The following is a 15,057-nucleotide window of genomic DNA, read 5'->3' as shown; positions in this document are numbered from 1 at the left end:
ATTTCCAGCTAGTGTACTTCCAGTATCAAGGTATGTGGTTACAATGTCATTCCAGGAGGATTTTAGATGAGACTGTTACATCTGTTGCAAGTGTCCAATTGTCTCTCTACATCTAAGGAGGTTTGGATTTCAAAGAGACCTGAAAGGAGGCTGAGGTCTTAGGGATGTTGTTGATGAGCTTGGCCCTTTAGTGTGTGTGTGTGTGTGTGTGTGTACTTGCGTTCTGGGGGTGGGGGGGTGGTGGGGGGGGTTAGACACATCAAAGACTCACAAGACCAAGTAGAGATACTGTCAAATGTTTAATCCATTCAGTATAGGGTGTTCTCTCAGTGCAGGTGACAAACAACAATATTCGTTGAGTGTTCAGTTTATGTACAGAGTGAACTTTTTGTCAATCAGAAGCAAAAGCAGTCCATGAGAAAGAAACATGGATTCCGGGGGAACAGTGTGGGGTGGTGAGGGAGAGGGGGGGGGGGGGTTGAAGCACAAATGTACAAAGAGCCAATGACCCTGTGTTTGTGGGTGCCACGAGGGACATCCCGGTCAGCAGGGGAGAAACGAGACACAAAGGACCCACAGTGGAGTGGGGGAAATAACACAGAGGGGTGACCAACGTTTTCTTCATTTCAATCAACCACAAGAAAAGTCAATTAACAAAATTACTTGTATATATATTTATATTTATATATCTAAAGTGCATTATGGTACAAAAATATAGAAGGTCAGCAGCACCTCGGTACATTTACAAAATAAATACACCATTCAAACAAAATAAATTACCGCAAATCTGACATGTATAATTGGCATAGTCCTAACAAAAAAGAGGAAGGGTTCACAATGATCAAAATCTGTTGTCCCACAGAGCATTGAATAACGTTTCATCATCATTTTTTATTGTCATCATTATCACTATTCTGGTGAGTTTAGAATATTTACAGACAATAAATATTTCCCTATTACTTTCCAAACAATCACTATTACAGAATACTGCAACATGAGCATTTAGGTGTCCATTTGAAATGTCCTTAGGTTTCTGTAAGACAAGAAACAGAAAGAGAAAATATATTAGTTATTATCTATGCATTCCCAAAACATACAATTTATTATAAACAGGCCCTGAAATAGAACTAAATTTATAGTAGAAGTGTATTCCCTGTGTGTGTGTGTGTGTCTGTGTGTGTTTGTGTGTGTGTGTGTGTAGATTAACAATGTGTGTAACAGAGACACGTGTTTGCAATTATGCAAATCCTACATGTTTCAATAAGAAACAAAAAAAAACTAAATTAAACTTCAAAAGGCTCTTGGTTTCAACAAAGAAATAGCAAGGTGGGAGGTATGAAAATGTATGCAGCAAGTGTGTTTATTTATATGAATTTAATGTGTACAGGAGCCTGTGATGTGTGTGCATAGAGCAGAGAGATATTTTTTTTTCACCAACTAAGCATAAAATGAGTTGGCCTCGGGTCAAGTTTTCACATGCAGCTTAGGGCATGGTGGGAAATAACAGTTTGTAGCTCCTCACCTTTGTCAGAGACTGACAGTGTTTTAGTGCAGCGCCCCCTGTAGGCCGAAGAAAGGCCGCCACTCCAGGTGGTAGCCGCTTCCGGGCTCGTCTTCCACCGCCCAACCCAGCGAGCGTGCCCGCCTTTTCCTCTTCTCGCCCTCCCGCCTCTTTCCGGACCTCCCTTTTTTCTTCTTCTTGCCGGCGGCCTTCAGCACGCCGTCCTTGTACGTCTGGGACTTGTTGGTCTCCTGGGGCAGGTTGGTCCCCTCCTCCTCCTCCAGTCGGAAGCTGATGGGGATGTTCTTGGTGGCCCCGGGGGGCTTGGTGTGGAGGGTCCCCCCGGTCGTGCCCAGGCTCACGCTCACCCCCCCCGGGAGACCCACACCGGCCCCGCTGCTGACCCCCGTTCGGACGGGCAGCTCGCGGATCTCGGCCGTGTGGACCTCGTCCAGCAGCGTCTGGAGCCACATGCGGCGCTTGAAGTCCTGCAGCGTCCGGCTCTTGTCGTGCATCAGCTGGGCGTGGGTCACCGAGCGTTTCCTAGGAGACGAGAGGAAAACGAGAGATATGGAGTCAGAACGATGTGCATACAAGGCTAATCGAAGATCTTTGTTTTAGAGGTCACTTCATGAGTTACATTTTCCTTGACCTCAGTCAAGTGTGTCAGTGATCATAAAAACAAGCACGGTTCAGGGTGGGTCCAGAGGGAATCTTGGTTTACTACAGCTTTGCTCTGCATGTCACAATCAGCAGCTGGCAAATGTCGTCCACCTACTACATATTAAGATACCGGTAAATGACCCAAAATGTCTGAAGCAATTAGATTTGATCAGGGATTTAACGTGCTAGAGTAAGGGTTCATTTGAGTGTACTACATTGACGCTTTTAATCCCAGCTGACGTGTTCACGTGCCCTGTCGCCAGTAGAGGGCAGTATGAGTGAACGAATGCGTTGGATGTTTCAAGTGTTTCTCGGGTAGCACTTATGATTAAGATTTTTTAGGGTGGGCTGAGGTGGCTTGTGTGTACAGTTTACTGACTTTTAATGTGGTCCTTTTTTGCCTTTCATGTGAGGAGGATGATGCATATCAAGAGGTAACATGGGAGCTTTCATCAGCATTGCACCTTGATTGACAAGGTAAGGAATTGTTTTAGTTTGATTGTCTTGGTTTGTACAACATTGCAATTTGGTCAAGACTCCGTTTCTGTACTGCTGAAATCATTGGCTATCCCAGTGACATGATTCATAGTGGAGAGAATAGGGCCCTTTCCAAGCTTGTTAAACTGATACATAAGATTACATTCTGCCAAAAGTTTTGAGATGAGTTTTCCTTCCATTAGAAAAAGAAAAAACGATTTTCCCCTCCCAACATCCACTAAATAAGTCTATCTGTCACACTGGCATTTGTGTTGTAGAGGGAAAGTAAACTTACATCTGTACTTTCTTTTTAATATTCAGTATTTATGACATATTTATTGATGTAATTCATTCCACAAGTAAAATGTATTCCTACTGAAGCTCAGAACCGGCTCCCCATCCTTCAAAAATAAACGGAAGAGATAGGGTAAAAAGAAAGGAATGTTTATATTATAATTTCAAAAAAGTGTATGGCTTAAAAAAATGAATATAACAAGCGACCACTTAGATATGAGTCCGGCTATAGCTCCCAAGTCCGGTCCCATTCATTCTGTGTACCTGAACGGAAGCAATGCTTCTGAATAGACATTCTGCTCCTGCGAGAACCATCTGTTCACTTATCCTAAACGATGTGAATGGCAGGGTAGCAGCCAGTGCTCTCCTGCTCTGCTTGACGTAGCGTCTTACTACCTGGGGCCCTGATGCTTCTAGAAACAGAGAGAGGCTGAACGGGGGCAGGATTCTCTGTCTTCCTGGATGGGAGCATCAGCACTGATGGGACACTGCTCCTGAACAGCTGTTGGCCCAGAGCGTCTGAGCAGAACATCGGTAAAGTTTGGGTAAGACACTGACATTGAGGCCACTAAAAGAGTCGATGGGGTTGAATGGCTTTTTTTGACGAGTAAAGCTTTTTTTTTTGGTCTTGCTTGTGGGGAGCTCTGTCAACTGTTTGATCAGCTGTTAGTGATTTATGAAAATATTTCTTACTTGGTGCCTTTTTTTATTTTGCTGAAATTACAAATTGACCAAGACTCAATGAAAGGATTGCTGTGAACTGGCAGGGTTTGACCCTCCTCTCCTGGTATTTGTGAACATTTTACACAACACTAGGAACGGAAATGAATTGTCATTTTAAGAATTTGCAAACAGAACGAAAAACTATCCTTTCAATTATTTTTCTTAGAGCAGATTAACATTAGATGAAGAACAACTGGTTGTATAATTTATCAATTTCTCAAGCTCTTCCAAGATTATAGAGCAGAAGTATATTTTCTTCTCCAATGAAATAATATCCGGGTAAGAATTTGCCTCCCATACAGAGCAAGCGTTTGAAAGTGGCTTTGTTTATATGCATACAGATATTTCCTGTAATTCTCAGGACTGAAAAATCAACGTGAGTGTACCGTCTTTGAAAACCAATCCGTCTCAGTTTTTACTTTTAACACGCTCACATCAAACACTCCCCAAGGCACAACTAGAGAAAGGAAAGACGCAAGAAGTGGTGAAAAAAAGAAAGAAAAAAAGAACAGGCTCGATACATCCTGACGTGGCACGCGTCCAACAGACCCCCTTCTTGGCCTACCTGACGTTAATTGTTTCTCTGTGCGACGGGTGGAGGGGGGAAAAAGAGGGGGGAGAGAAAGAGAGAAAGAAGGAGTGTGTTCTGTGTTTACCGCCGAACCACCAGGCATGTCATTTCCTTGCGCTGGTCGGTTGAAGCCCTATCACAGCCGCTGGCCGTGAGTCAAGTGAAACCCTCCCTGGCCTCCCGGGGCTCCCTGGCCCTGCTCCAGGGCTATCGATTGCTCAGTGCTTCGCTCATTTCCATGCCCGTTCCCATGCGCTCAGCACCCTCTTTCATGTTTATTGGGATAATACGCTCATGTTGATACACATCCGTCAGGGGTTAAGGGTTTACTCAAACGTGGGTCAACCTCAACAAGGTTATGGTACCCCTTTTGTAGAATTCAACTGGCAGAGCTTCCTTTTCCATGTCAAAAACGGCAGCTTCAGGGATGAACCTAATCCTACACAGGCAGAGACCTCACACCTTGCCACATGCATAAAAGGCCCCTGTATTGTACTCTAGACCTGCAGGACTCCATTATCAGACTGTTCGCTCTCTCCATATTCCACATACTGTAAAGGGCCTATCCTGCTGGGAGGACACACTAAGGCATGGCTTTAATATCTTTTCGAAGGCTTTTTTTTCCCCCCTTTTCCTTCAGCAGAGTCTGGTTCAAGACTCACACCGCTGCAGCCAAATGCAGTTCAGATGGAATCCCTGTGAGTTTCTCGATACTGATTTAGCTTGCTCGGCTCTCTCTAAAAGCCTTTAGTGTGATGATATTAACACGGGGGGGGGGGGGGGGGGGGGGGGGGGGGGGAACAAAGCTTCACAGATGTCAGTGTCCCAGGGAGGCCCCGTCGGGCAGAAATATTGACCACCTTTAGCACCCCTGCCCACATCCTCTCACAGTGGCTCTCTGTGGCTTCATTAAAACGCGATTCGACGACCAAAGTGCATCCCTGGCAGTGAGGATGCATGCAGAAAAAAAACAAACGAAAACGCATGGTGGGGCGGGATATTATCTTACCAAAGGGAAAAGCCCTCAGTGCATGTTTAGCATGCTGGCCCGTGTGGGCTTCAGGACTTGAAAGAGCGTTTACTCTGCTAGGCATAATATACTTCACCAGGAGTGCCAGGTTTTGCTTGGTCCGCCGCCTAGCCGTGCATCAGCATAACCCCCCCACCCCCACCCCCACCCCCCACCCCCTCTCTTCTTTATCCCTGACGGACAGCGATGGATAACAAAGTGCCGAGTGGTGGTGGTTTTGGGGGGTGGGGGGGTGTGGGGGGGGGTAGGTGAGTTGGTCACACTAGCGAAGGTGTGAGGATTTGGGAAACAAACAGGGCCATCACTGTATTTAGCCGGTGGTCCAGAACCCCCTGCCAAGCTGGGCCCAGGGGGGTGTGTGTATGTGTGTGTGTGTGTGTGTGTGGAGGTGTTGTATTTGTTGCAGCGGAGGGGGGCTGAAATGTCCTGAACAGTTACGAGCGCTTGGGAACTAGCGGGGGAGAGAGAATGGAGGGGGGTAAGGGCTCCAGACTTTATCACGCTAAGGGCTCGCGCCCACCCCCACCCCTCCACCCTCCTCTCTTTAAGTAAACATGCAGGTGGGCGAAGACTATCAAAACAGCTGCCAGCACGTTTCACAAATGAGCACATTTTCCAGCCTATTAGAGGCAACACACCCGCTCCCCCCACCGCCGAACACTACTTTAACATAAATAAACATAAATAATAAATTCTTATAATAAACAAAAGAAATAGATGATAATTTGCCATCGTAATTTCTTCTACATCTAAAAACTGTTCTTTGAACAACCCTTCCCCAGTCTCCAGGCTTCCACTCTTCAGAGTTCTTCTTTTAATTTTGAATGGATTCATTAATTACAGTATAATTGAAATCGGAAAAAGACTTACATTCTGTTGCTCAAGGCATCAATTGGTCTTCCGTAGTGTGGCACAGGCGAACACAATAAGAACACAGCGAAGCACCACTGTTGTAGAACTCTCCTTGAGCAGAACATCTTGGAACAAGTTCTCTGTGGGAAAACGAACAGTGAAACATGTTTTAGAAATGTGCAACATGGTATTTAAATACCTGAAAACATCAAATGTTCATGTATAATTTAGCATGAATAATATTTTGTATTCAATCAACTGTTTTTTACATTTTAAATATATTCGTTTTAAATACATTTGTTTTAAATAATTGTAAATAGACAGTACAAGTAGATAAAAACGAAGAATAAATAATTGGCTTGTTTTTACTAATCCACATTTGTCTTGCAGACAGATTAAGTAGAGCCAGAACGTACTGTCTGACTACTGCACTTAATGAACTCAAACCAGTCCAGCATGTTTCAGAGCGAAACAGGAATTCCACCAAGTCCAATTTGCCACAACAAAGCCCCAAACTCAGCTGAAATGAAACCAACAAGCTCAAAGGAGAGAAGACTAAAAGGGAACTTACTTTCCCAAAGCTGTGTCTGTCCAGTTAGAAAAAGAACTCTGGTCAGTGATGTCCTCAGACTTTCTCTAAAACAGAGAGAAACTCTCCCAAAAACTTTCCAGGCTGGGAAAACACAAACAAACAAACAAAAAGCCGTCTAGGTCAATCCAGGTGATTCCTCGCTGCTTGAAAACAACTCAAACACAATGAGTTTGTGAGATGTAAGTAAGGGAGAAAAAAAAATCCCCTCAGAAATGAGATCCCAAAGTCCTCCTATTTCTTTTTTTCTTATTTGCCCCTTATCTCCAAACAGCACTCACTTCTGGCCTCAACAGTTTTCCTTTTCCAACAAAGTCGAGCAAAAGTCTAAAAAGTCAAAGAGGGGATCCAGAGTCAGTGTTGTGTGATGAGCTCTGCTCCAGGTGTGCTGCTGGCTGATCTGAAGCAGCTCCTCTAGCAGATCTGGTGTAAGAGGCTGACCCGGAGCCTGTTATAGAGGCAGCGCAGCAGAGCGACCGGCAGAGGCTGGAGCGAGAGGGATGGGAAAGTTTGCTGCATGCTGTCTCTCTGCCTTTTGCCGGTTCGGAGGCAGAGGGGGGAGACTTATGAGAGGACGGGCCCCCCCGATGATGCCTCTGCCCCTGTGAGTGTGTGTGCGCGTGTGTGGTTTCTGTGTGTGCGCATGTGTTTGTGTGTTAGTTGAGAGACACAGAGCTGGAGAGGGTGTGGGGGGAGAGAGACTGAGAGGGAGAAGAGAGAGGGAGAGAAAGGAGGAGGAGGAGGGAGGAGGAGGGGGGATTCAGAGAGAAGCTAACGGTGGCAAGAAGGTGGCGCCCAAGCAGCACTCTACAGAACCCACACAGATCCAGGAATACTTTACCGCTGGAGGAGGTGGAGGAGAGCGAGTCTGTGACGTCAGGTGAGGGACGACATGAGTGTGTGCATTTCCCATCCCCCAATACCTGACCCCCACCCCCACATCTCCGACAGGCAATTGAGGGGACACGTCAGAGTTCAGCTGAGTAAAGCTCGGATCTTTTTAGTCACCAGAGGCAGTGAGATGTTTCCGCTACACTGCTGTCCATTGGCGATATCCAGTAAACAGAGAAAAGACGGACACTTTTTTGCAAAGGTATTCATCCTTCTTAGTTTTTCTCCAAAGGTTGAAAGCTCAGCCCGGATGTGTTGAAATCAAGGTTGACGTTTTTCCACTTTGAGGAAGTCGAGCCGCCGTCGTGACTGCGTCACAACATATGATGCGGAATGACATCCAGGGGACAAGTGTGCGCTCGTTGGTTGGTCGACGCAGTGACTCTGGGCCACAGCTGGCCTTTAGACTGCACTTTCTAACTGTCCCCAGCCCCCCCCCACCCCCCACCCCACCCCATTCCCTGACAGGGAAGAGAAAGCAGTGACTGTGAACTTCACTCCCCTCTCCTATCCCGCTCCGCCTGCGGCCATGATGGCGAGCAGGGCGGTCAAAAGGCAACAAGTCCGGCGTCAGCACCACACGTGGACTGTCTCGGGCGCAGGACCCCCCCCCCCCCCCCGAGGGATGACAATCACACGGATCCTCACGAGGAACAATGTGAGCTTTCCTGCAATGGGTGTCGCTGCTCTCAGAGACACACCTCACCTCGAAGCAGGCTTCAAATACCATACGAAATTGAGCCCAAACTGAGGGCCGTTTCATACACAGTGTACTAGGAGGTATTGAAAGACTATTAGAAGAATAGCTCCTACGCCTAAACATTAGCAGCACGTCTGCTGGTCAAAGTAGCTCCAGTGACTGGTCTGTCCGTTCGTCTGTGTGAGTCTGGGTCTGTTTATAGGAAACATTCCTCTCCTGCCCTGGATCCCAGTTGGAGAGATACCTTAGCGCTCTGATGAGGCTTTGGCCCTGCTGCACGATCTAGCTCAGCAGAAAGTCCTCAAGGACTCCTGTAACTGCTCCACATCGTGTGTTGGGCAAGTTCTCTTCTTTAAAATACAAATGTTGAACAACCCCCTGTTTTTAATTGTGAAGCGCTAGGACGTGTCCATCTACCCGACAGCTGGAGCGGATTGCCGACATTTCAAGTGGTGTCCGTCAAAGTAACGCCGGGGAATGGAACGCTCACCGCAACTGTTCGCCTCTCTTCCTGTTGTCTCCCCTTCAGAGACGGAAGATGTTCTCACATGCTCTCTCTCGCTCCACAGAAGGTTGACTACGGAGAGGAGTGGAGTGGACAGCAATTTTTCAAAACCTGGTCTTGATTCTTTTTTTTGGGGGGGGGGGGGGGGGGGGGGTGCGGTGTGGTGGCAAGGGGAGTTAATTTCAGTCAGTCTGGAAGCTAAAGCTACCCCAACCTCCTTGTTTATCTTCTCTGTCTGAAAGTTCTGGAGACACTGGACGTAAGGAGAAGTACGAACGTTTAAGGATTAGCCCGCCGTGCGTTTCCAAATGTTTAGCTAACATTATGGACGGCCTCCAAGGTTTTCAAACAGGGCAGCGTTCTTCAAACAGGGCCAATATCCCAAATGAGGAATGACTGAATGTACTTGCGTTGAGAAAGCCAGCGTGCATGCATTTTAACAGTCTTGGCTAGCATCTCTCTGTAGACTAGTACTAGGGGTTCCCTGTGTACTTGATTCTGACTCACAAGAGGCTATGTTTACCCTGACCAAGATTCCAATTTACAAAACGTTCTATTTTTGTGGATCAGTGACTTTTACCTAGAGTAGCAGCTTAACTGCTAAGGTCACGTTATCAGCTGACAAACTGTTACATTATAGGTTAATCATCATTTATTGTGAATGGGCATCAATCATCAGTGCAGTTGCAGTTATGAAGACACAGGAGCAAGGTTCCTGTCAGGGGTTATGTTTGTATATTTGAAAGATTAGCTCCCAAGGGAATCATGGGAGTATTTTCCCAGAATGCAACAAACAAGTCTTCTTCCTGTCGTTGTTGCCGTGGCCACGCTTACCTTTATATAACGCATTCACGTTTGGAAGGAAAAAATACCTCATATGATTCCACTCTGCAAAAGTCTACTTTACCTGCATATAAACAGGTAAAAAAAAAGGCTTTTCCTGGCAGCAAGAGGTATATGGGGAATGAGCCAGGAAAGCTGTTTTAGATTCATAGAAAATTGCTGCGTTTTGGCAGAGGGCAACATACACAAAACAAATGTCCGCTTTTAATCTTAAAACTTCACCCCCTTCCCCCCCTTCCCCCCCTGCCTCCCCCCCCCCCCACACCCCCTGCCTCTCCCTTTGAAAACAATCCTCCTCACAAAGGCAAGTACTGTTACTCCTCCTCCTTTGCCGGCCACCTCAGACCCCTCTCCATCAGTGGGTGATGCCTCCTGTAGGGTCTCTGTGCCACAGGCTCAAGATGCACCCGTATGAAGGAGATCCTCAGGCAAGTCATGTGACTCCCGGGGAAGGAGCAGTGTTTGTATTTGGAGGGGCGGAAGTCTTGGAAAAATGACTAAGCCCAGATGACGGAACAGTTTGGGAGGACGGAGCCGTGACGGTGCTCGCTCCTGCTGGGAGGGGGGGGGGGGGGGGGGGGGGGGGGCGCTTTCTCTCACTCCCCTTATCTCTTTCCCAAACGCTCTTTCTTACTCTCGCCCTCCTCTCTTTGTCCCTCTCTCTTTCTTGCACACACTCAATCTCCTCTCACGTCTTTTCACCTCTCTCTCTTTCTCCTCTCTCTCTCTCTCTCTCTCTCTCTCTCTCTCTCTTTCTCTGCGCCCTGCTCCTCAGAGCCATCTCTCACCTCTGACCCGCATCCTTGTCCTCCCTCCCCGTGGCTCTACCTAGGCCCTGGCCTATTTGATTTGTGAGGGGAAGAATGCAGCATTCACCCTCCTTCCTCTGGACGCTGGACGGACAGAAGCTCCAGTTTTACTGGCCTACTTATAGGGGACTGGGGAGAGGGTCTTGGTGCACACTCACCTCTCCTGCTGAGGTCAAGCACAAAGTAATATTGTGCTCTCTCCCTCTCCTTTCTCTCCACACCCTATACTCCCCACAGTCAGGCAACCACAAATAGAGATGCTTTCAAAACCTAAAGCCACAGAACTCACATTCCTCGAATAACTGCATCCCCCAGCCTGACCCCATTACCATATTGAAGCAAGGGATGAAGGGAAGGGTGTCTCTGCCCTGACCTTTCCCCAACCCCTCCCGTCCCACCTACTGTAATGCCCAGCCCTGTAGTTCCAGCCTAGGACAGCTGGCACAGGTCTACGTAACGCAGGTCGTTCATCTGCCTGTGGAGAGCAGAGGAGAGGACAGAAGGAGGAGGAGGAGGACAGGCGCCTGTGATCCGCCTGTCTGCCTGTCTGTCTGTCTGTCTGTCTCAGGGCCACTTCTGCAGATGTCACCAGAAAGGCGTATTCTATCCAGTGGTGTGTCATGCTTGGATCCCACCAAGGCAATATCTAGTCCCTGCACTCAATTAGATTGGTTGCGGTTTGCTGTCATCTGCCAGAACCCCCCCCCCCCCCCCGGCTTTACAGTATGAAGGGGATGGGAAAGTGGTTTGGGGCTTGTGACTTGCGAAGGAGTTGTCGATTTCCTTATCTAGAAAGATTCTTTCCTTTCATTTGCATACCTCTGCCCCATTTTGGTTGCTTCACTGTAAGATGGGTGCTTGGTGGAATGGTAGCCCAAAACAATGACTCTCTTGTCCTCTCCTTTTCAATAACATTTTAACAAGACCAGTCCATGCCATCCATTCTGTTATTTATTCTCTGTCTCCGAAAAAAAAAAGACTTGTTCTTCAAGTCGAGTATCTCTCTTCTTCTGAAGCCAACATTTCTGAATCACCTAGTCTTCTGAATGGCTGCCCTATCCCACACTCACCCACCCTCTCCTCTCAGTGGCCCTGCTGTACCCCACATCCCCACACACAGACTGTTTCTCATCCAGACTCTGGGCAAGTTTTTTTTACCACCCCAGACGTGGGTTAGACATGGGCAGGTCTCAGGCTCTAGTTATTGTGGAGGGGTTTACAAGCCAAGAGAGAGTCCCTTAACAAGGCTTCCTACAACGTCTAACATGTTTGAGGACAAGCTCTTGTTTTCTCTGGGAGTCCCCCAATTCCCTCTGTTCGTAACATATTCAAACAAAGCCAGTTCTGTGTCTCGGTGTGGATGTTCTTATCATCATTGTTTAGACCTTTTTCCCAATGTGATGATGAGACAGTTCAAAGTTCTGTCCTTGAAATCCATGCAAAACTCACAAAACTTCAGAACCAAGATGAAACATGAAAACGTGTTACAGGGGTACACACATTGATCAATCAAAGTTTTGTAAAACTCACTTACCACTGTAGGTACAGGTATTTGCAAACTTTTCTTCTTGCTGTTATCACCAATCCATCTGCGAGTTCTCCCGTAAAAAGAAAAACAACTTTTCTTTGCTATCTGCAAGTTTAATTATGACGTCAAAGTCACGCTCTGTTGCAGTGACGATGTTGGAATGGTGAAGAGCAGTCTTCACTTGCTGAAGGCTTCCTTGCTGTCTTGTGAAGTAAGTTGATGTTTCACAATATATAGAAGGGTTAGCTCCGCTGCTGACATCATTTGCTGGTCATCATCACTGCATCACGGTAATAGAACCCATGCTGCATATGTAATTAGACGGATGCACTTACTCACACAGCCTATCTGTCCCTCCCTCCTTCCCTCCCTCCCTCACACTCCTTTCTATCCCTCCCTCTTACACACATGCACAGACACAAAAACAGAGAAAGCGACCCACACACACACACTTGCATACACACACATACACACACCGCAATTCTTTAGGCTGTAATTTATCGCAAAAACGAATGACACGTGCCAAATGTACTTGTGTCGTATTATCTCCCTCAACCTTTAAATCACATGTTATTCACTAGTAAAGGTTTAGGGGGTCACTATGGATTGATCCTCAAACCTCCTCAAAGACTTTCCAGTAAAGCAGACTTCCACGTCACTGAGTTGCCACAATTAAACCTGCCCAACCTAGATGTTAGATTTGAACCTAGAAATGACTGTTATTACTGAGGTCAAAACGCTACCTAAACTTTTCTTAGGCAGATTAATCTAATGATTATAAAGCCCATTCTCAAAACAATGTCAAGAGACAGTGCAGCCACGGCTGGTGTTTTGGGTTTGGGCTTCTCCGTTTGAGTTGTGCGTAATTAAATAATAGCCCCCTGTCGTGTTACTTGTCTGACCAACCTGGTGAGGGGGAAAAAAAGCTTTCGAAAACACGCCTTGGTGGTTTGTTCCTCTCGCCCACCCTTGTTTGCGTAGAGTCCCTGCTAATCTCGGGGCTCCAACGCAAACTTGCTCTAATTTCCACTTGTGTGTCGTCTGGTCTGAGGTTGTCTATGTTTAGCTGAGGCCCCGTGGTTTGGGTCGGTGCAAGACGCTGCCTGCAGGGTCACTGACTGTGTTCCCCACAAGACGAATACATTTCAGCCAAGGAGAGCCAGCTTCTCACCCCTGCTAAACCCAGCTCTACACACTCTGACTGCACCACTGAAATAGCTCATACAACTCCCTCTAGTTCTGCCTGTGAAGTTGCTTTGATGAAAACAGGAAGTCATGTCTTCCTTGTTGGGGTTAACAATATGTTAAAGGTGTCAGTCAGATTAGTGTAGAGCAAAACAAATGGTTTAGCATGTTTGCTTGCCCCCCCCATAACAGAGATGATTATGGACGGTTCACTTGAGTGTCTCGTAATGGTGCTGCGCCCAGTGCCATTGTATAACAAACTTAATTCCACATCAGCAATCTTTTACAGATGACTGTGGAGACCGCTCAGTGGGGTGCTTTTTTGTCGCCTTCTTTAACTTGGCAAATTAGCCTTGTTGTGAGGTTGAGTTCCACAGTAAGCTTCTCTGCCATGAAAGGGCTGAATTACTGTTTCCCACGCAATAGTGATTTGAAGGACATTTGCGTATCTAAAGCTGGCAAGGTCTTTGTTTCTGGCAAGCTCTACATCACGAATCTCAGGTTCTGGTATTCCCTTTCCAGTCCAAGAGATGAGTTCCAGTTTTGGCTGTAATAAAGCCAAACCCCGGTCCAACTAAACTTCTTCTCGCTCTCAGGGACAATCAGCTGATGGAGAAGAAGGAAGACCTCACTCTTGTCATGAATAACCCTGTCTAAAGATCTGAAGACTCGCTGAAAACCTGAAGACATTCGCGAGTTCTTCCAGCAACATCATGTGCATCCTTGAGTTTTTCAAATTCAAAGTGCATAAAGCCTTTGGTCCAAATCCCACCTCTGTCACCCTTCACCCAGACGTGTTGAAACGGATTACTCGATTCCAGGGTCAGACTGCACTGAATCCTGTCCTCTAATATCACAACCTATTTCATCACCGTCGGAGAACCGCCTACTAGGGAAGTTTCAGATCCAAGGTTTTCATTGGTGGAATGGAATGTCTGTATTCTTGTATTCTGGACCCTGCTGGCTTGGCTGGTTGGGATCCTCAGTGCGTATAGGGCAGGTCAGTCCTATGTGACGTTCATCATGTTTCTGTACCTGGTCATGTATGGTCATACTGTGAAGAATTTTCCATGAGGGTCTTAAACTATTTTTCTCCTCCCTCCTTGTTTTTTCTTTACTCCCCGGTCACTGCCTTCCTGAGGCATTACGCACCTTGGGCCGGGAATGAAATCGGCATGAACGTAGCCAGTGAGGGGAGGTCAGTTCTGTGTGGTCTTCTATCAAAGTCACCTGCCGCCTCTCTCCTGGCCTGTTGCAAAGCCGACTCGTCTCTACACGCATCCTGGTATGGAGACTCCACGCCCTGGCGTTCTGTGATCTACGACACCTGAGAGTTAACCCCTTCATCTTCTCAACCACCTTTCACCTGCCCCTCTGAACCAGTCTTTCTTGGGAGAAAAACAGATTTTTCTGGAAACAGTTGAATCACTACCGAGTAACGACTCATGCACACGGCTAGTCCTTTCCACCTCTCGGTTTGCTTTTCCAGAGGACCTGCGAGCACTCCCCGCGTCAGGGTCAGTGGAATTCCTCCGTCTCTTTCTTCCTGTGTAGAGGTTAATGACTGTGGTTTCCATGGTGTGCAAGTATTATTTCCCCCCATCCTGTCCTACCTCAAACATGCCGGCTCTCCTTGAGGGTGGTGAGAAAACAAGATGGATGACATGAGGTCAGTCCAGAGCCCGCCCTCACACGTTCTCCTAAATGGCACTCCGGCGAAACTGGCTTCCTCGAAAAGCTCATTCGTAGAAAGCATTTTGGGATGTATAGATTGTGTAGTGAGCCGAAACTTGGCCCCCCTTTTTGTTTTTTACTTTTTTTTGCCAGATTAGGATGGCAATTCATCGTTCTTTTTAAAACAAGCTGCCCATCCACAAAATATATATGGTGCTGCAC

The 15,057-nt window shown here is 47.0% G+C and overlaps 1 protein-coding gene across 4 annotated transcripts; it reads right to left on the bottom strand.

Moving 5' to 3' along the window:
- Positions 1-659: 659 nt before the first annotated feature.
- On the bottom strand, positions 660-12,090 carry pthlha (parathyroid hormone-like hormone a). Of its 4 annotated transcripts, none has more exons than XM_047023126.1 (5): positions 11,983-12,086; positions 6,683-6,784; positions 6,130-6,251; positions 1,523-2,044; positions 660-1,033 (listed from the first exon to the last, which is right to left on the bottom strand). In XM_047023126.1, exons 3-4 carry the CDS (start codon positions 6,234-6,236, stop codon positions 1,546-1,548), a joined length of 606 nt encoding a protein of 201 aa, XP_046879082.1. In that variant the 5' UTR covers positions 6,237-6,251; positions 6,683-6,784; positions 11,983-12,086; the 3' UTR covers positions 660-1,033; positions 1,523-1,545. The 4 variants fall into 4 exon arrangements, with proteins under 4 accessions (XP_046879082.1, XP_046879081.1, XP_046879083.1 ...); XM_047023125.1 differs by lacking the exon at positions 11,983-12,086 and adding an exon at positions 6,982-7,258; XM_047023127.1 differs by lacking the exon at positions 6,683-6,784 and having other exon boundaries at positions 11,983-12,090.
- Positions 12,091-15,057: the final 2,967 nt, after the last annotated feature.

The sequence above is a fragment of the Hypomesus transpacificus genome, chromosome 7 (assembly GCF_021917145.1).
Source record: "Hypomesus transpacificus isolate Combined female chromosome 7, fHypTra1, whole genome shotgun sequence".
NCBI classification, from domain to species: Eukaryota; Metazoa; Chordata; class Actinopteri; order Osmeriformes; family Osmeridae; genus Hypomesus; species Hypomesus transpacificus.
This window is presented reverse-complemented; position numbering and strand designations above follow the sequence as displayed.

Excerpts from the sequence above, each read along its gene's own strand:
- pthlha (XM_047023127.1), bottom strand. The coding sequence starts at position 6,236 with ATGTTCTGCTCAAGGAGAGTTCTACAACAGTGGTGCTTCGCTGTGTTC. Across the intron at positions 2,045-6,129 it reads GATGCCTTGAGCAACAGAAT|GAAACGCTCGGTGACCCACG; the intron begins GTAAGTCTTTTT and ends CTCGTCTCCTAG.